The sequence below is a fragment of the Platalea leucorodia genome, assembly GCF_965183815.1.
Source record: "Platalea leucorodia genome assembly, chromosome: 18".
Classification (NCBI taxonomy): domain Eukaryota; kingdom Metazoa; phylum Chordata; class Aves; order Pelecaniformes; family Threskiornithidae; genus Platalea; species Platalea leucorodia.
The window spans coordinates 9,259,963-9,280,558 of record NC_138840.1 but is presented as its reverse complement, the minus strand read 5'-3'; the positions used below and the strand labels follow the sequence as shown (position 1 = coordinate 9,280,558).

The following is a 20,596-nucleotide window of genomic DNA, read 5'->3' as shown; positions in this document are numbered from 1 at the left end:
CATAACATTTAGTTCCAAATAAAAGTAGAAAAACACAAAAACGATAAAGGAAAGATAAATGAGATGTGATGTGTGGTAAATGTGTTTTAAGAGCACAGAAGAAGTATATAAAAATACATTAGGATCAAGAATTTTGCAGACAGGTTTTGGTTTAGTTACAATTTTGACACCACAATCACAGAATCACAGAATGGCTGGGGCTGGCAGGGACCTCCGGAGGTCATCTGGGCCAACCCCCTGCTCAAGCAGGGCCACCCAGAGCCGGCTGCCCAGGACCGTGTCCAAGTGGCTTTTGAGTATCCCCAAGGACGGAGACGCCACAGCCTCCCTGGGCAACCGGGGCCAGTGCTCGGTCGCCCTCAGAGTAAAGAAGTGTTTGCTCACGTTCAAAAGGACTCTGCTGTGTTTCAGTTTGTGCCCACTGCCGCTGGTCCTGCCACTGGGCACCACTGGAAACGGCCTGGCTCCATCCTCTCCGCACCCTCCCGTCAGGTATTTATATACATTGAGAAGATTCCCCCCGAGCCTTCTCTTCTCTAGGCTAACAGTCCCAGCTCCCTCAGCCTTTCCTCACAGGAGAGATGTTCCAGTCCCTTAACGATCTTTGTGGCCCTTCGTTGGACTCTCTCCAGCATGCCTACGTCCCTCTTGTACTGAGGAGCCCAGAACTGGACGCAGTATTCCAGGCGTGGCCTCACCAGTGCCAAGCAGAGGAGAAGGATCACCTCCCTCGCCCTGCTGGCAATACTCTGTCCAGTGCAGCCCAGGATACCATTAGCCTTCTTTGCAGCAAGGGCACACTGCTGGCTTATGGTCAATTTGGCGTCCGCAGGACGCCTTGGTCCTTTTCTGCCAAGCTGCTTTCCAGCTGGGTGCCCCAGCATGCACTGGTGCAGGGGGCTGTTCCTTCCCAGCTGCAGGACTTTGCACTTCTGCTTGTTGAACTTCACTAGGTTCCTATCAGCCCACTTCTGCAGCCTGTCGAGGTCCCTCAGGATGGCAGCACGACCCTCTGGCCTGTCAGCCACCCCTCCTACTTTTGTGTCATCGGCAAACTTGCTGAGGGTACACTCTGCCCCGTCATCCAGATCATTAAAGAAGACGTTAAACAGGACTGGACCCAGTAGTGACCCCTGGGGTACACCGCTAGTTACTGGCCTCTAACTAGACTTCATGCCACTCATCACCACCTCTACGCTCAACCATTCAGCCAGTTTTCAACCCACCTCACTGTCTGCTCATCCACCTCATACATCAACAGCTTGTCTACAAAGATCTGATGGGCTACAGTGTCAAAGGCCTTCCTGAAGTCCAGGTAGACAACATCTGCTGCTCTTTCCTCATCTACCAGGCCAGTCATTTCATCGTAGACGTTTATCAAGTTGGTCAAGTGTGACTTTCCCTTGGTGAAAGAATTTTTTGTCATTCATGTGCCTGCAAATGGTTTCCAGGATTAGCTGCTCCATCGCCTTCCCAGGGGCTGAGCTGAGGCTGATGAGCCTATAGTTCCTGGGTCCTCTTTCTTGAAGATAACATTTGCTTTCCTCCAGTCTTCAGGCACTTCTCCCAGTCGCCATGATTGATCAAAGATTATTGAGAGTGGCCTTGCAAGGACATCTGCCAGCTCCCTCAGCTCTTGTGGGTGCATCCCTTCAGGGCCCATGGACTTACGTCTGTCCAGTTTGCTTCAGTATTCCCTGACCTGATCCTCTTCCACCAAGGGTACGTCTTCCTTGCTCCAGCCATTCCCCCTGATCTCTAGAACCTGGGATTCCTGAAGGCCGATCTCGCTAGTAAAGACTGAGGCAAAGGCAGCATTTGGTATTTCAGCCTCTTCCATGTCCTGTGTAACCAGGCCCCCTGTCTTGTTGAGCAGTGGGCTCACATTTTCCTAGTCTTCCTTTTGTCGCTTATGTTCTTGTAGAAGCCCTTCTTGTTGTCTTTGACATTCCTGGCTGAATTCAGTTCCATCTGGGCTTTAGCATTCCTAACGCCAGCCCTGGATGCTCACACAATGTTTCTGTAGTCCTCCCAGGTTACCCATCCTTGCTTCAGCCCTCTGTATGCTCCTCCTTTTTGTCTTTGAGTTTGGCTAGGAGTTCTCTGTTCATCCACAGAGACCTCCTGGCATTTCTGCCTGACTTCCTGCTCACTGGAATGGAACTCTCTTGAGCTTGGAGGACATCAGTCTGGAATATGAACTGGCTTTCTCAGGCCCCTCTTCCCTGCAGGGTCTTATCCCATAGGCCTTTTCCAGGCAGATCTTTGAAGAGGCCAAAATCTGCTCTCCTGAAGGCCAGGGTTGTGAGCTTGCTTTTCACTCTCCTCCCTGCCCTCAGGAGCCTGAGCTCCACCATCTCATGGTCACTGCAGCCAAAGCTGCCTTTGATCTTCACATCTCCAACGAGCTCCTGCTTGTTGGTGAGTATAAGGTCCAGCAGAGCACCTCTCTCTGTTGGCTCCTCTGTTACTTGGAGGACGAAGTTGTCATCAATCCACTCAAGGAACCTCCTGGATTGCTTAGGTCCTGCTGTGTTGTCCCTCCAGCAGATATCAGGGTGGTTGAAGTCCCCCATGAGGACCAGGGCCTGCAAATTCAAACCTGAGGCTGCTCCTATCTGTCTGGAGAGGGCCTGATCCTCTTGTTCTTCCTGGGCAGGTGGCCTATAGCAGACACCCGCTATAATGTCACCTTTACCTGTCCTCTCTTTAATCCTAACCCATAAGCTCTCAGTCAGCTCCTCATCCATCCCCAGGCAGAGCTCCATGCACTCCAGCTGCTCTCTCACACAAAGGGCAACTCCCCTTCCTCTTTCTGTCCTGTCCTTCCTGAAGAGCCTAGAAAGCCTATCACCTAGAAAGCACAGTATATCGAAAACTGTTAATTAGAAAGGTGATAAATCCAAGAGTATATAAAAGGCAAAAATGGAACAGAAAAACGAAAGGAGGATGTGTGTGTGTGTGAAGTCTATTTTATGGCAAACTTCCAGTCCTTTGGCCACTATAAAGCAAAGTCAGTGGGTTTCATATAAATTCTCTGTATAAAGGAATGTCTATGAACTGTGTACAATATGGCCCAGAATAAACATCTCATTATCAGGCTAATAAAGCTCCTCACAGAGGAAAAGAAGGTGCTTGCTTCATGGTTTCATCTTCTCAGTATAATACTGTCCGGAATTGGACTAGTGCCCCAAAATACCATTTTAGGAACAACGCGAATTCCTTTAATGGAAAGGAAATGCAGTGACCCGCCGACGCTGCAGGGCGCTGGGCAATGGCCTCACTACTGCACACTTGCTTTAAAGTTCGTGTGGTTGACTGGCAGGGGGTGAGCCTCCGTGTTGAACACCCAGTCGTCCAGGGACAGCACGTCATCTTCACAGAACAGAAGATAGAGGTACCTGGAGCCAGAGGGCGAGGGTGGGCGGGAAGAAGATGGACACAAAGGGAGATTAAAGGAAGCTCAAGTGGGACTCCAAGCACGCACAAGCAAGCACTGTCAGCAGGACTGTGATGGGGGCTGCCTTTGGCCTCGGCTGCCACGGTTTGTGGCGACACATTTCCCGACTCCCTGCCTCGCTCTCCTGCTGGGAACTCCCACCCTGGTGCAAAGGTGGCGAAACGGGATGGGCGTCTGCGCTCAGCCACCCCACGAACATTAGTTCGCGCTACCAGCAACGGCAGATCTGCAGCAAGGGGCGGCAAATTCGGGCCATAGTCATGCTTCCTCTGTGTGCAGGACATGAACCTGGCAGAGGAGACAGCTGTCTCGTAAACCATCAGAGCTAAATCCAAGGGAGCTCAGCAGCCAGAGCAGCTCTAAATCACAGGAAGAGTCCTCTAAATCCAGCACATGAGCAGAAACCTCGAGTGCCAGCGACAGCAGTGGTTCTACAGGAGGAAACTACCAAAGCTTTGAGCACCCACAGCCTTGCCCAGCTTTCCCCACAGAGGATGAGACCTCCCCCTTATTATTAGAGACTTATTAAGCAGACAAGAGTGTTGATGCTGCAGGAATTATGCTAGGCTGAAGGGTCTCTGCGATGCTAGACTTACTTCAGAGTCTCTGCGAGGAAAAAACTCTGTTGCATGTTGTCATGGTTTGGGGTTGTGGTGTAAACATCTCGGATGCCAGAAAAACCAGCTTCTACTCTACAATGTTTTTCCAGGGCCTGAGAAAGGAAAAGAAATCTCAGTAACACACAATAGCATGGAGTAACTCATTAATCATCATCAGTTGCATTACAAGTCAGCTTTACAAATCAAATTCCAGGTTTATAGTAGCCTCTGTCTCTCACTGAAGAGCGCGGTGATTGCTCCAGACTCCGGGAATAAAGCTAGTTCTAATGAAGCAGCAAGAGAAACATAAACCGCCTAAGTTAGTTGATTGATTGACCCTGGCGTTACACTCATAGCAAAAACAGATCTCAAGCGGCCACTCGAGCTGTTTGCAGAGCCTCTTTTCCAGGGCAGCAGACAAATGACAGTTCCACCACTGAAACACAGCCCCTGCTAGGCCGCAGGGCAGCAGCCAACAGGCTACTGCATGAGCTGGAAAGAAGTGAGTGACTTTCTGGCTGGGAGGTCTTTGTGGAAGGAAGACAAGACGAAGGGCAAAGGCAGGTTTGCTGATTTTCCCTGGCCAGCTACGAGCCAGTGGTTCTGAGCAGTCCAAATATTTCAAATAGAAGGTTGACTCCGTTTTGCAGAGGGCTGTTACATTAATAGCAGGTTTCGCTGTCTGCAGCACTCCTCTCCATAAACCTCCACTGTTCTGACTGACTGATTTTAGCGTAGCCCAAAAGGGAAAAGAAAGCATTCACAATGATCAACAGGGACGCCACACTAAATTGCGCTATTTTGTGTATTCCTGCCCCATTGCTAATGTGTGTTAGTGTCTAACACAATTTAAATAATTTCTGCTCTTTTTATTGACCGAAGGAAAGATTTTTTGTAAGAATCCAGCAGCCTGTAAGAGTTATTACTCTATGTGTGAGCCTGTTATTACTTAGGTAAGAGCCTGTAAGAGTTATTACTGCGAATTTTCCAACCGTACCTTCACCACCTCCCAGCCCCACTGCCTGTACTTGGGATCGTGTGTCAGCCGCCACATGTACATGTAGCTTTCTACCACTTCTGGGCGTAGGATGTAGTAGCGCTCGCTGAGTCTGGTTGCCATGGCTTCGGTTCCAGCATCAAAGCGAAAGGCTTCGGGGCCGAGTTTGGTATCTAGTCAAAATCACACACAGGCAATGATCACTTTGAGGAGAAAGCAAGTAAACAGACCGTCCAGGTGCTTTTGTGCTGCTCAGGCTGCCAACATTTAACTAAGGCTTGCGTGAGGTCAGATGAGCAGCTCAGTCATGCTTGTGTATCAGATCAGCCTCACAGCTGATGTCAAAGCAGGGGCAGCTCCACGGAGTGCGTGAGCTGAGCCCGCTGCCGCTCCAGCTGCTGCTCATCCTGCGGTACGTCTGGGTGCTACCTGGGTGAGGACAAAGTGTTTCTGAGGGTGGATACAACTGACAAAACACAGAGTTGGACCAGATTTGAGCGTGGAGAGGGCAGGTACCCATTTCCCCCATGTCCTAGCACTTCTGCTGGGCTGGTATTTGCTCCTAGGAATGGCACTGCCCCTGCCCCTGACAGCAGAGTTCATCACTGAAGACAAACTCAGAACCCAGATGAGAAAGAACAGAGAGGCAGATCCTGTCCTAAAGCCTCAAAGAGAAAACACGTTCAAAGGAAAATCTAGCCACGCAGCTGACCCTGCCACCGCAGAGATATCGATACGCTGCTCCCAGGCAGGAGGCTTGTTTCACAATTATCAGTCCCCCAGACTGCGCCGTTTCGCCGGCACTGCGGCAGGGAGGCTGTAAGAAGTGGTACCCGGGCCCTGCAATCACTTCTTCCGCCTTTCCTTCTGGTCCACTCTTTGAAAAGAAGACATCAGGATGATGGGGAAGGCTTAATCAACTTCACTGGTATTTTATGAATAAAACATTCATAAGAGTACCTGGGTCTTTTTGAGTGTCCCTTACATGAGAATCTCAAACTCTCGCACGCATTAGCTAGCACTCACAGCCCTACTTTCAACACCAACCCTCTCCCTATTCGAGAAACAGGGAAAGCGAGCACAGAGGTTGCTTATGGTCATGCCACAAGGTTTCTCTTGCTGCACTCATGTGTCGACCACCAGGCTGTATTTCAGGGAGTCATTTTATTTCTCCAAATATTTTGCACACCTTCCCCGGGCCCTCCTGTCTGCGTGGGGACCTAGCAGTGTTCGCTAGCTGGACTATTTGCTGAGAGCCAGGGTGACACGCACAGACGTTCTCTGCAAAACAACGAGCCTGCTGAAATGACAGCACCGTAACCAGTGTGGGCAGGCTTGCTACTGTCCTGTCTGGGCTGATGGATATTGCTGAAGGTGAAAATTGGCTCCAGGCACTCACAATCAGAGGGTTATTAGTGTGGGTGGCTTGTTTTAGTTCTGTAAGTGCTGGGGGGAAAAAAGGGTTATTTTGCAAACATCATTTCAGGTTAGCTTGAAGTTTATTGGGCAAACATGCTGGACACCGGCTGCCAGCACGGGCTTGCTGATGTGGTGAAGGTGTGAAACAATCTTTGGGAACAGTTAGTGCAGACAGACCTGTGCTCGACAAGGTCCCGGAAAGCAGACTGCTGCTTCGCTGCCTGCAGTCTCAGAAGAGCTACAGAGATGCCTACAAAGAAAGGAGTGGTGTCCAAAGCGAGCTCATCTTGCTGAAAGCCCTGCAGGCAGAGGACTAACCCAGTCCCTCATTCATCACCAGCCACTGCTCTCCCAAAGCACTGACTGAGAAGCACATTGGGGGGTGAAACAAATTTTACTGGACTTGTGAAACAGAAAGACTTAGCCAGCCTCTGCTGACACAGCCGGGAGAGGCTGAGGAACTTCATTGTTTTGGTTCCTACCAGCAGCTGCAGGTCTCCAACACTCTCCTGTTGGGCTTCTCAGCTGCGCTGCTCCATACAGCGGGACACCCTGCAATTAATCTCTGTTAATCTCCCCTTCTTGTCTGCAAAGGGATGTGAAAGGACAGACTCAGACTATAGTCTTGTTGGGAGAAGGCTAGCTCTGCGACTGGCAGGCAGGACTAGGATTCAGCTTTGGATTCTTTTCCCAGCTCTGCCACAGCAGCTCACATCTGCCTGGACCTCTGCTCCAGCTGGCTGCTATGTAAAACATGTCGCTTTCTCTTCTAGATATCCCAGAAAAGACAAGCGAAAATCATACACAGGGATGCAGATGCTGCTGAAGCACAAAATACCCTACTGCAAACCTCTGCCACACAAAAGCTGAGTCTCCTAAGGCTGTAAGCTACCCCTCGCTGACATTTTCTAGGCAGCCCACAGGTTTACCTGAGCGTGCGTAAGACTCGTGACATGTGTTTGTTATTTCTGCAGCGAGATCCACGTAATGTTGCTTCCTCTCTTCTCCAGCGTGTTCAGCTCCAAGTGCTATCATGCCCCCAGAGAAGCAAGCCAAGTGGCCCATTTTGTGATCCAAGATGCCACCCCTCCATTCAGCAATGTAGGTCAATCCTCCAGCAGACTTTTTGACCAAATGCTTTTCTATTGCCTAACAGGATGAAAATCAGGATTTCAGGATACTTAAGTGGACAGGGTGAGGAGTGAATACCAAGGAAACCCAAAGATCTAAGACATTTTTGCCTGAAACATTCTGATGAACAACGTCCCACACAAAAAATACAGAGCAGCAACCTGCTCCTTACCTCTAGTGCATCGTCATACATCTTTTTAGCTTCGGAGTCTTTCTTGTCTGACATCAGCCAAGATTTGATGAGATATTCATAAAAGCTGTCCCCAAGCCCCCCGATGGAGACATGGTCTGTAGCGGGAAAGCCAGAAAAGAACTTCAGGGTCATGATATACAATCAGCAGTTGCTTTACAAAGAGCAAACAACCATGTCCTATTTAATGCCCTTGTTCTCTCCTTCCTCTTTCCAGTTTCCTGGGGAGAGCTTGCAGCATTTCTTTTTCAAAAAGGAAGAAAGGTGGAAAGTGCAATCAGAAGAAAAATGTTCTGTCATTTTACGAAGCATTAGTATCCCTTACCAAAACTATTCAGAGGTCTTATTTTGCAACAGTTATTTATACTGCAACTTGAAGATGCTTCCTGTTCATGAAGCAATCATCATAAATTCCAGCCTCATAAACCAAAAGCAGTGGCAGGTATTGATAGATCTCTGCCTATATGAAGCCACTGGGTGCTGCCTCCCTGCCTCAGGAAAGGGAGAGCGCATGCTGGATCAGACAGAGCTGCCAGCAAGGGGCTGCTGTAGGGACCTCGCAATCGTGCCATTTGTATTCCTGGCTCATGGTGGGACTCTGTGCCCTGGGGAAGGCTGGGGTTGTTGGCGTATTAAAATGATAAAGTCAGGTACAAGGATGTGCGCTGAATATTTTCTTCTGCGGAAATCGGATTTTCAAGGCTATCTGTTCGGAGTACACAATGCTATGACCTTACTGGAGAGGAGGATGCTAAAGAATTGCACTGTGAAACGGGCATGACAGCTGCGGGTTTCTGCCTGGGGGGAACTGCTGGATGGATTTATATCTTTAAACTGTACCACGGGGGAAAAGCAGCATTCCTTCTTTCAAGCAGCCAAGTACTCTGCTTTTTAGAAGAGCAAGACAAATTGCCCACCATGGACTGAACCATCCCTGTTAATTAACAGCGTCCACCTCTGCGTCTGCACGCGTCCCCATTTTAAACGCGAGCAGATGCAGCAGGGTTTTCAGAGTTAGCTGTTCTGATTTTTATTTTCCCTTGCGCCGTACATATATAAAGTCCTGAGGCTTATTTTAAATGCTAAATCCTACCAACAGAAGAGATCAACAGCCATGCATTTTCCTGACCTGAAGAGCAAATATCCCTGATACAGTGTGTCCAATGATCCACGGAATAATCCATAGCAAAACAATGAGATCAGATGCATGAATTTAGAAAAAAAAAAGAGGACAGACTATTTGCAAACACCGGCTGCACAGCCCGTCTTTAAAGAGAAGCTCTGTGATCCTAAGTGTGTCATTCATAAAATCACCAAAGCAGGAGCTCTGGTACATAATTGCTTTCCATATGGCATCAGCTTTGCCAGCATTTGCCTCCTAGGCACTTTGCATAAACAAATCTCTTATTTCAGCAGGGGACCGTGCTTTAATTTTCTAAAGGTAACAACTGCGCTCAGAAGAGGTACAGCACTGCCTCTTCATTTAGAAGATCTGCTCATTCACCCAGGTCAAAGATACACCTTTTAAGAAAATCACAGCAATTCCAAGAAAAACAACTTCCCGCAAAGAGCTTTAATGACAAGAGAGAAAATGAGAGGCTGGCACCTACGGGGAACATCTCTGTGGCAGGCTGCAGCTGCCTCCCTACTTTGGTCCTAATCTATTTCTCACCAGCAGTCCGGGAGATGCAGAAGAGGCCGATCAGCCTCTTCCCTCACTGGAGTACGGATTCAGACCACAAGGTCACATTATGAGCAACTGCCACAAACAGCCTGCGCCACGAGCTGCCCTCATGACGTGAAAGCCTAGGAGAGAGGTTATCTCTAGTCCTCTTGCATAAATCAGCCTATCCCAGAACAAGTAATCAAAGGCTACTTTTAATAACCTCCAGGAACCAGCCACGGGCCCCTCTATATGTCAGCAAGGGGTGGGAGCAGGTCAGTACAGCGAAGTAACATCTGCAGACAGAAATAGAATTAAATTAGTGGCAGAAGAGATGAATGCTGAGTATCAAGCTGAGTATTTTAACCAGCTGAATTAAGAGCACAGCTCTTCAGTTTCCCAAAGATTTTGTAACGATCAGTTATGGCAACAGACAGGCACTTCTCCTCTCAGCACCAATGAATAGGCAGAATTAATGCTTGTGTCTGGGAAAATGTGCAGTGTGGCTGCCAGTTGGGAATAACCTAAAGAAAATAGCATCTCAGGGGTGCGGTAGCGGATGGGAGATTAGCTTTTCAAGTGGAACATATTGCAACAGCTCTGCAGAGACAAATGTGGAGGGGAAGCTGAACTGCTTACAAAGGGACAGGGTAACTTTGGAGATCAATTAATGGGACAAACACAGAAGCCCATCTTCTTTCCTCACGGCACCAAAGGACAGCTCTGGTTTAACGGGACAACTGCAACCATCCAAGAGGCTTTGCTGGGACACCTTTCAAGCCAAGCCCTGTCAATTACCGTTAGAGGCGCTGATGTGGCAGCTAAAGGTCAGGGATTGCTCACAGCTAGTGCTCGCTCACTGTCTCGGATGATGGCAGCCACGCAACTGCCTGCCAGTTACCATCAGAGCCATTAATACAGTAGTTAGAAAGGTCTGGAGCGATCTAGCAGAGCAAACAGTGCAACGAGACATGGGGACACCAGGTAATGCAATGACTCAAAGAAAACTGCTTAAACAATATAAATGCAATCCACTGACAGGTTAAAAACAGCTTCTGCAAAAAGAGACTCCCCTTTCCTCTGACAGAGAAACACGAAATCCAGCCACTGTCCCTTGTCAAAACAAGCAAATCCTTAACAGAGAGGCAAGCTGAGGTCAGAGATCTGGGGCACAGCAGCAGCAGTAGCCTCTCATGTTCCTACCAGAGGGCAGGCTTCTGCCCTTTGGTGGCACAAAAAGAGGGGTACTGCCTCTTCTCCGGGTAAGGAACAGGCTGCGTGCGTAAAGGAGGAAAATAAATAATCTTTCCCTGGGTACACTGCTTCTAATATTTCCTTGCTCTTTTCAAGCCCTTTCCTGGTTATTGCTCCTCTTTTGTATCAGAGCAGTATCCAATGCCCATGTCTTCAGTGCCGGCCAGTGCTGGATTCCCAGCAAGAGAAAAGAACACGTACTTGTCTCACCCTTCTTGCAGAAAATTGCACTACGCTGAGGTACCGTGGTGCCAGGTACATGAACGCACGCAAGAGAACACATCCCTAGATCCTAGGGGGACCTGAGACTCCGTAAGCCAGGTGGTTCCTTACTTGCTCAGGAAGTAAATCTCACAGCGCTTCTGCTCACAGCCTTCACGTGCAACTCCCAAGGAGGTCTGTGGGCTATGTGATGACAGCAGGATGAGGTCTTAAAGAGATGTGCTGATTTCTAATATCTGTGTGATGAACCATGTACCATTATCCTCCCCAGTGCAAGAGAGGCCCTAATTCTCTCTGGAGGTGAGACACTCAGCTGGAAACAAGGCTGATGGAATAAGTGTACAATTACTATATTGCATCTTACAAATCGGGTTGCATTATCTAATCACATGTATAACAGCCTGCCTGACAAGACATTTCCTTGGCTTGCTGCTCTGACAGTTGCTATTGCTTCCTAAAGAATAATGGAAAGACTGAAACGCCCCAGGCAGGACTCTGAACGCAGAGCGATACCTACGCTGCACCCAGTTCCCTGTCACCGGGCTGAGAAAGTTGGGATAAAGGCCCTGCGGCTTCTCAACTCTGTTCAGGACTTTGCGGATGTTCATCACCTAGGAGAGACGAGAGACAAGAACTATGTTACTTCTCTGCTGAAAAAGCTGACGGTTTTGCACTGTCACCGAGAACTCTGTAACTCATCAGTGCTGCTCCCTGGCTGAACAAGCACAGCAGCCTGTAACGTTGTGAATCATCATGTAAGCAGAACCCAATGACATGGCTCTCTGGTGAGAGGTCTGCTACGGAGAAACTTTTCTGCTGGACTCCTCAGCACAACCTTTATCCAGCTCTGTGGGATTTTAGGAATGATCCTAACAACCCTGCAAGGCCCCAGTTCAGCAAGCAGTGGAAGCAGTTTGCTAACAGTGGTCCAGAAGCAATCCTGAGGGTTTGGGATCTGGGTGGAAATGTATGAGATGCAGAGGGTGATTTTTTCCATGATCCAAAGGGAAAGGAGTGGCAGGGATGAGTGACTCACACAGTACTTAAATTCACCATGTGGTCACTTAACATGATGAATTGGGGCCTTTAATTTCAACAACAGGCAGCTCCTGTAATATGCTAGAACAGCTGTACTTATTCTCTAAAACCTCCCTCGGTTTCACCCCCATTAAATCCAATAGGCCTTTCCCATAAGGGACAAAGTTAAATGGTATGCAGCATAAATATTCTATTATAACCTGCAGAGCAGCTAATACACTCTAAACCTTTTATAAAATTAGACAATTTGTACGCCAAAAGCTGGCTACAGACTTAAGTCAGTGCTTCCAAGTAAGTCGTCAGGCTGCATAATATTTACTGAAGTTTAGTAGCATGGCATATTAATGACATGTTTGAATAAAAGACACAGATGGACTTTATTCTTGCTAAAATCACACAAGTCCCAAGCTGCAAGTTAATGAGTTGATCTGTTCCTCTGAAGTAATTTCCCACAGGATGGGCTGTTTGAGCCCACATCATCCTACATTTTTTCTCTCAGAGGGTGTTAGGATGAATGCGATACGTTTTCTGTGGCACACACCAGGCACGCTCAGCTCAGGAGAGTCCGTTAGAAAGGTTCTGCCCTTTTCCCTCTGTGGGCTTAGGAGGCAAAGAGGAAAACACGTTAGGCTGGGGAGAGAGGCTTGATCGTGGCTCAGAATGCCACAGTTTGAACCTGGAATATGGATGCAGCTCCAGTTTTTAGTGGTGCATCTTCTCGCCCTGGTGTTTTTCAGTGCTAATCTCTCTTCCCCTGCCCCCCCTTCGTTTCCTTCCCATGCGTTTTCTTTCCATACCTCTGTTCCCTTTACTGGTCTTTTCTCGGCTCCCCGCCTTCCTCTGAGCAATTTGTCATTATCGCTGCCCTCAGGAATCTTTAGCTTGTCTCCTTTATTTCAGATCACCAGTCTGTCTTTATCTTCCCCACAGTTTCCTGGGTTTCTCGTTTCCCTTCACTGCTCTGCTTTTCTCTCCTGCTCACCCCGCTGTGACATTCCTCTTGCTCACACCACCCTTACTGCTTTCCACACACTCCATCCTATTCTCCATTTTGCTCTCCTAGCTTCTTCTTTCTCTTTCTTCCTCTTCTGCAAATTCTCTTCTTGTTTCACACCTGTCAGACCTGCACTGGAAATACCTTGGAAAGTACCATTTTGAGCTGTTTATTGGCAATCCCAGAACCACTGTCTGTGTTCACCCCACTGTGGGACTCTGGACAGGCCCCATTTCCTTTGGGCTCACGGGGGCAGTTTGGATTCTAACTGGAACGATTTGTCTCCCTCAAAGCCGGTTCCTCAGGGACGTGCAGCAAAAGCTAATGACTTGCTGGTATTCAACAGCATATTTATTAAGTTGCTCGCACATGCACTACAAGATCACTTGTGGAAAAAGCAGCTCAAGGTAATGTATAATATGAATAGATTTTCAGTTACAAGTTACACAAAAGGAATCCAATATGTCAACTGTCAGGCCTTTCCTACACGAGAAACCTCAGCAGAAATCTTGCTGGCTGGAGCATAACATTTAATGCCTGTTTAGAGTAAAAAGGTCTGCGAGTACAAGGCACTACTATTAGGAGATCAGAATTAACAATTATCTTTGCAGTCTGCATCCAACAGATGCTTTAATTTTGGCTGCGCCCTCGTCTGAGTAAGTTTTTGCTACAACTTCGCACGACTGAGAAAAACATCCGCATCTCCCCAGGGGCTGCAAGCGATGGAGGGGCAGGTGAAGGGGCTACAGCAAATGGAAATGGCCAAAGAAACACTGGGGTAGCCACCTTCCAAGGCCTACTGGTGTGACGGGATGTCCAACGGGAGCTCGCGGTGAGCTGCCCCGTGAGCTGGCGCATAGGATGCTCTGAGGCCTGCTGAGCTCTGCAGCCTGCAAGGCCCAGGTTTCTGAACCCGTGTCCCGCTCTGGAAGGTTTCTCCTCTGGTGAGCTGTACTGGTATTGGGGAGCAGGAACGCTTTGCTGCCATGTTGTCTGCTGCAGGCAGAACACAGTGCTGCTCTGCTCCAGCAACGAACCCGGGAGTAGGAAGAGACCAATTCACTCAAGACCAAGCTGGGGAGTACTTGCCTTTTCTGCAAACACCGGGTTGCCAGAGAGCTCCGAGAGGTGCAGGAATTCCAAGTGCAAGGTACCAAATTCTGCTAAGATGCTGCTTCCGGCAGACGCCCAACCCCAACTCCAACTCATGCCGCTGCAAGGAGAGAAAAGGGAGCCTTCACTGCCAGGAAAACACAGCCAAAGCCTGGGGTCCCCCCACCGCCCCGGTGCAGACCCTGCCTTTGCTGTGTGCACGCAGCGCACACCAGGGCTCAACAGGGGCCATGTCAAGGACACCCACAGATTTTTAGGACTCTCACAGGAACAGTTCTAGTGTTTTACAAAGTTTTACAAAGGATTGTTTAAGATAGGGCAAACACACAGACCGCGCATGCTGGGCAACTGCCGTTTTTGTGGGAGAGTAATCCCTCCCAAACAGATCAGCTTAAAGCAAACTTTGGAACTGACAACCTGCCCTACACAAGACACTTTGGGATAAAACGTGTCTGTAAGTAGCCTGGGCTGAACTCTCGCATCTCGAACGCCCCACAAGTCTGCTGTTTTATGGAGAACCCAGACTGTCCCTAAGCACCTTGTTTCAACAAGATCTCACTCTCTACATGTACTCGACGCTGCCATTCCCCGCGTATGCTTGCTTGCAAGGGGATACAGCAACATCAGTGCCAGGGGAAAGATGCCATCGGGCCAACCTGACTGTAAGGCAAAAAAAATGGGGAACCTTAACATCTGCACAGGGCAAACCTGACTCTGAAAGCACCCCACCGGTGCTCATCTCATCTGCCCTGCAAGAACAGGAGAGCCAGCATGAAACTACAGAAGGTGGCAAACACTGTCTGAAGAAGCCAGTTACACACAGGGCCTCCGCCCCTAGTTTTGACGTACCGGGATCCCTTCTCAGCTTCTGTTTGTCTCCCCTCACCCTGCCAAATCCATGCAAAGAGAGAAATCAGCACTGAAGCAAAGCAGGGAGTCGATTCTGGGGATGAGCAGGGCATCACTTCTCTCTTAAATCTCAAAGAAAACTAACCAAAGGACACGGGAGGGCAGAGGCTCTTCCAAGCACTACCAGCCGCACTCTGGGATTTGCTTTTGCATTCGCCCACTTCCCTCTTGTATCCCACTGCTACAGATTACAGCTCCGTGCCTCTCCGAAGTCCACCCAGACACGAAAACGCCCTGTATCCTTAAGCCTTGGTCCCAAAACAGCCTCTGCAGGTGCTGGCCCAGGGCTGAGGCATCTCAGAAGCGACTTGGCTTTGATTTTCGCGTGTCTGCGAGCGCTGCCTGCGGCTGATGCTGATGAGGTAACGGGTTTCCAGCGATGGGGGGCGGGGATAACACTAGATGGCGCCTGAAAGCTTGGCTATTAGAGGAAAAAGGTTTCTGTTGTTTACAGGAGGCTAAAACTAATGATCTCTCCGAGGGGGGGGGGGGGGGAAGTTTCCCCTGCATGTGATATACAGAAAACCATTTCAGGTCCAGAGCTGTTTGTTTCGCCTCCAGACAAAAAGAGCCATTAGATAAGCAATATGTTCACGCTGTTTCAAATTGCCCAGTCGCTGCCAAACGTCAGCCGTCCCTGCAAACTGTCAGGAGGCTGCATCACCAGCTTTTCACTTGAAAACGCTGTGTGCAGCTGAATCGGGCACCCCAATAACACCGAGTATTTACGGCAGAAATCTCCCTGTGCAGGCAGAAAGGTCCTTTGCTCTGACCAGGTTAATGCCGTATTAATATCGCACTGGAGATGCCTGCTGGACGTGGCAGCAGCTGGCCCTGGGATGGGTGTGCTAAACAATCCCACGGTGTTCTCATATCTATAACGAGTCAATTACTTCTTCTTTATTTACTGCACTGAAGGGACGTTGTAACAAATACGACCACACAAACAGAAACTGCCTTCCGAGCTAGTTCAAACGAGAAGTGCTTGGAAGCAGCCAAATGGGGCTGTTTGTTGTGACAGCGGCTCCGTGGGGTCACAGCGGCGGACGCAACCCCCCGGGAGCTTCCGTCCCAGAGAGGAGCCAGGCACTGCCTGCAAGGGCCGTGCTGCCGGGAACCCGAGCCCCGGGGTTACAAATCGCAGTAAAACTCAAGGAGAGGTGGTTTGGAGGAAACGGAGCACGGCTGCAGCGTGTCCCTGGGTTAAAGAGCAGCCTGAAATGACCCCCTGCAGGAAAACATTTTTTCAGCATTACAGACTGGACAAACTGGATCTCCACAGCTTCCCTGTTTTATAACATCTCAGAGGAAACTACTGCTTAAAGGACCTTGGACTTCAAGACAAAAGAAAATGCCCAGCGCTCTCTTTATCCCCCAGATAAGTGGGTCTTCCTTAAACACTGTCCAGTGCAAGCACGGACTGAAAATGGTTGTATCATCTCCTTCCCTCACAGAGATCCAAAGCAGCAAAACAGCGCCAAGTCAAGAGTGAGACCAGGAGAGGATGATGGGGAAAAATCCGGAGGTGCAGAGGGTTTAGGGGAGACGTGAAGGAAAGCAGGGGCCAGGGACCCGCAACAGGAGGCATCGGGAGGGAAATCACCGTGCAACACGCAGGCAGAGAGCCGAGAGCCGCAGCTTGAGAAGACAATGTACTGTAGGACCTGGCAGACAACGTGGCCGTTGGACCCGCAGGATGGCAAACAAGCCTGTGTGCGATGTGATACAGCGCCTGTCTGAAAACAGAAGGCCCCAGGGAAGCACATCAGCAGAGAGGGGACACGAGGAAAAGGTGGTGTGAGGTGACAGGGAGAGATAAGGCCAGTTGGCTATGGGAAGAGCTGAGGGGAGTGGGTCTCTTTGTGCTTGGGTCCTCAAAAATGTACACGCAGAATTGACTTAATGCCAGCTTTTGTTTGTTTCAAATCTCTGAATGTCATTCTTGACCCACCCCCCCAGGCTACCACCACCAGAAGCCTACACATGCTGCAAGACTCTCCTCCTCCTGAGATGGTGAGGTCTCTCTGGAATTAGCACATCCTTGCAAAAGTAGAATTGGAGACAGAATTCCTTCTTGCAAAACTCTTCTGGGCTTTGGTTTGGCCCTGACATTTGGGTTGGCGTGCTCTCACAGCATCACCTCGCTCTCCTCTGCTTCCACTTCCACACGCTATCTCACACCGAGTAACTCCCTTCCCCTTTGGGTTTACAGCCTTTGGCTGTTCATCGTGTTCCTGCAGTAGTCAGGCTACAGGTTCAGCTCGCTTCATCCTTGCTCCTAAATCAATTGATACTCTGCGCCCTCACAGCAGTTTCACGGCCCTGGAGCCAGAGCTGAAGCCAGTAATACGGGTTCTGGATTGCGGGCTCAGTGTTATTTTGATTTTCTTTGCTCTTCGTCAAGGTCATCAGCAAAACATTTTGGGAATGTCTAGGCAGACACAGTCTGTTTCAATTGTCTTCACAAAGGGCAGGGGAGGGTTTGGCATTTCTGTGAAAGGTTAGTCTATGCCGAGTCTTTATCAGCCACAGAGGAAGCAGAATGTCTCTTCTGTAAAAAGAGACAATTAAAGTCGTGGTGGTGGCTCAAGTTTTCGCTGGGGTCACGTGCAGATGAGACAACTGAAGGGTGACAGTGATATTTGAGCAATGGATCAGCGTGAGCCAAACATTCGAAAGTCTTGCACTTCACAGAGACGTGAGCCAAACAGGAGATTTGGGCTAGGAGATGAATAATGATTTTCATGGCTGCCGCTTTGAGTTTTGCACGAGGTGAGGACGAAAAGCTTTTGTTAATCCACGTTTCCTGCTGTCTCTGTTTCAGCCGGCATGCAGCTTTTACCCTGGGGGATTTGTCTGTAGGCATCAAAATGAGCCAGTGAGCCCTTATTGGCAGAGAACACTGTCTACTAGCAAGAATCAGAGACTGGGAGTCCAGCCTCCAGGTTTGCCTCTGTTTGCTGCCTCAAAGCTCCCCTCCGGCATGAGACCACCACCTACCCAACATGAAATGCTGTGGCCCTAAGTGAAGGATGCACACCTGGCTGAGTGCTGCCGGCAGGGAGAAAACTAGAGGATCTGTATACTCCCCCCCTTCTAGCAGCAAAACTGTCAGCCAGTCCCATCCAGTTCCTTTCCCAATTTTTCTAAACATGGAGCCTGGATAAATTCACATGCATCTAGTTGGGCACACTGCAAAAATACAGAGAGCACCGCATGCTGCGTGCAGACTACAAATAACCTTTCAAAGAAAATGAGAGTGAGGAAAATGCTATTGCAGCAGGGAGCCCTGCCAAGAGGTAGAGGAAGAAACTGCGGATAGCCCAAAATTAATAAAACACAGCTGGGTTTAACTTGAGTCACCTGCGATCTCTGCCAAGGCACCTCTTGGGTTTGAGCTGGCAAAAGAAATGACCTCGAAGAATCTGCACTAGAGGGGGGCACCTCTGAGGAACTGCTGCTGTTCCTGCTTGAGTCCTGGTCTTTTACAAACATTCAGTAATAAAAGGACATGCTTGTAAGGACGTGTGTCTTGCCTGCCCAGATTTATGACGCCACGTGGGATGCCAGTGGGGGTGTTAAAAGCTGGCAAAAGTTTCTCTCCAAGTTCCAGAGCTTTACTCTTGAACACCTGTTAAAAGAAGAAGAGAGGATAAATATTTGATGGACTGCTTGTGAATACTAGTCACACTGGTTTATTTCAAATCCCCTTTTTCAAACACACCATTTTAAAAAACTGAAAGCGCTGCACTACAAGAATCTACTGTTTCAGGTATGCTGCTGCCCTAGTTCCACGGCACGATAGATCTGAACCAAAAGTCATGCTGAACTTCGGTATCTGTTTGAATGTCCTCTAAAAATCGACGCTAAACCAGTCCCAAGTCCCCTGCCTCACCCCCAGCCTGGATGAGAGCAGCCAAAGCTGCAGGGCTCAGAACACCCCAAGTACCTCAGCAGCAAATTTCAGCGATCTGAACTGATCCGAAGGGCACTCTTTGGGGACAAATTCTTCCCTTTTCCCAGGGTGGCAGAGAACATAAGGAGGTGAAATGACTGAATCAAAATCAAAAGAAATCTTTCTAGGATGAAGCACTGTTAGATTTACAACATGTGTTTGTCTAGCTTGTGTCATCTCCTGTTGCAAAAAAACATGCTTTCCAACAAACAATCTTTTACTTGCAACTCTCTTCCAGGAAGGATTCATGGTTTCACGGCTAAGCTGCTCCTTTTCCATTCTTAATGCCTGAGTTTCGGGCTTTCAAATCAAATTATAGCTTATGGTGGCTTGCAGCACAAAGCCACCACACACAATTATTTTGGGACAAACTGATACAAGGACTAATCTTTGCTCCAGAGATTAGTCCTGATTGAGGGAAGCCTGTAAGTGACTTAGGAGATAAAGCACAAGCCTTTTACCTCTAGCCCCCCTACACCAGCCCAAACTGCCATAGTAGTTCTCAGAAAGCGGGAATTTATTGTTCTAAAAATACAGCACTGAGGAAACCTGAGCTCTCTTGTGGGCTTGCAGACCTTTTATACACTCGCAAGGAGGTAGGGGTTTGGTTCAGAAGGGAAAGCAAGAGACAGGGACTTGATTTTTGCCTTTCAGCCTGGTGACACTGACTGGGTATATGACAGGCACTGTCCTGGCTGCTGAGCATTGCTGCTGACTGCACTTCAAGAGGTCACTGCTGGAGTTTTATGGTTTAATGTGGTTTCTTTTTGCTCTGTTGATCTGAAGCTTGTTGAAGTTGTGACTGAGACAGGCCCTGAGTCAGGGCATTGAGTCTTTGAGAGTTTTCCCTGGAGGGAAATCACAGAGAGAAGTCATTCCTGGAACTCATTTAAAATGAAACTAAAGTAACTGAGCTGCTCCTGTGATTCCACGGATCAATGGTGCCACTATGCAGTGATGAGCCATCCCATCCTATTACGGTGGGCAGCACCCAGCCACGGTCAGTGTATGGCATGAGTGCTAAGCTCTCATTTAAGAGCCAGTCTTCCAGTTCCCTCACTCACAAAACTCCCCTTTCAATCAGAGTTTCTGCTCGCCTAAGACTTCCAAGGCAAAGGAATAATCTCCTCATCTCTCTACAGCCAGCTGTAAAATTCCAGTCCAGTCACATTACAAAACAGATTATGGCATTAAGCCCTGGCCTCTGCCGAGCTGGAGGGAAAGAAGGGAAGTGGCAGCGAGAGCCGCCTGCTCTAGCCAGGACTCCTGGGGGATGGGACACCCGCTGAACGGCTGCTCCGCCACGCCGCAGGAGGGGCTGTGACGCCCAGCCCACACCTGCTGGGCAAGGGGACATTTTGTGGAGCTCTGTCGCTTTGTCACATGAGTTGGCAGGACACAGGTACCCTGCCCCGGCCGTTGGCCACCCTCCTTCCCTGTACCCCAGGGCACTTTATCTTAGAAGCAAACTGCTACAGACTGTCCAGGTAGAGTGTGGAGCACTTGCCACTAAGCGGTTGCCCTCCTTAGTCCGAGGCAGAATCTGGAATGATGTTTGATGAAATACTGCCTATGTTTAGAATACAAAGGAACAAGTACAAAGACAAAGATCGCTGCAAATGGCATTTCACTGGGGAGCAATGTGTCCAACC

At 49.0% G+C, this 20,596-nt stretch overlaps 1 protein-coding gene across 2 annotated transcripts in view; it reads right to left on the bottom strand.

Moving 5' to 3' along the window:
• MAN1C1 (mannosidase alpha class 1C member 1) overlaps positions 1–20,596 on the bottom strand; it is a 68,350-nt gene continuing 47,754 nt past the window's right edge. For both annotated transcript variants that reach the window (XM_082329601.1, XM_082329602.1), the window contains 8 exons: positions 18,526–18,620; positions 14,057–14,180; positions 11,453–11,546; positions 7,779–7,894; positions 7,405–7,624; positions 5,057–5,229; positions 4,057–4,172; positions 1–3,401 (listed from right to left, as the gene is read on the bottom strand). In XM_082329601.1, coding sequence (XP_082185727.1) covers positions 3,284–3,401; positions 4,057–4,172; positions 5,057–5,229; positions 7,405–7,624; positions 7,779–7,894; positions 11,453–11,546; positions 14,057–14,180; positions 18,526–18,620 — 1,056 coding nt within the window. In that variant the 3' untranslated portion in view covers positions 1–3,283. The remainder of the gene's footprint in view (positions 3,402–4,056; positions 4,173–5,056; positions 5,230–7,404; positions 7,625–7,778; positions 7,895–11,452; positions 11,547–14,056; positions 14,181–18,525; positions 18,621–20,596) is intronic.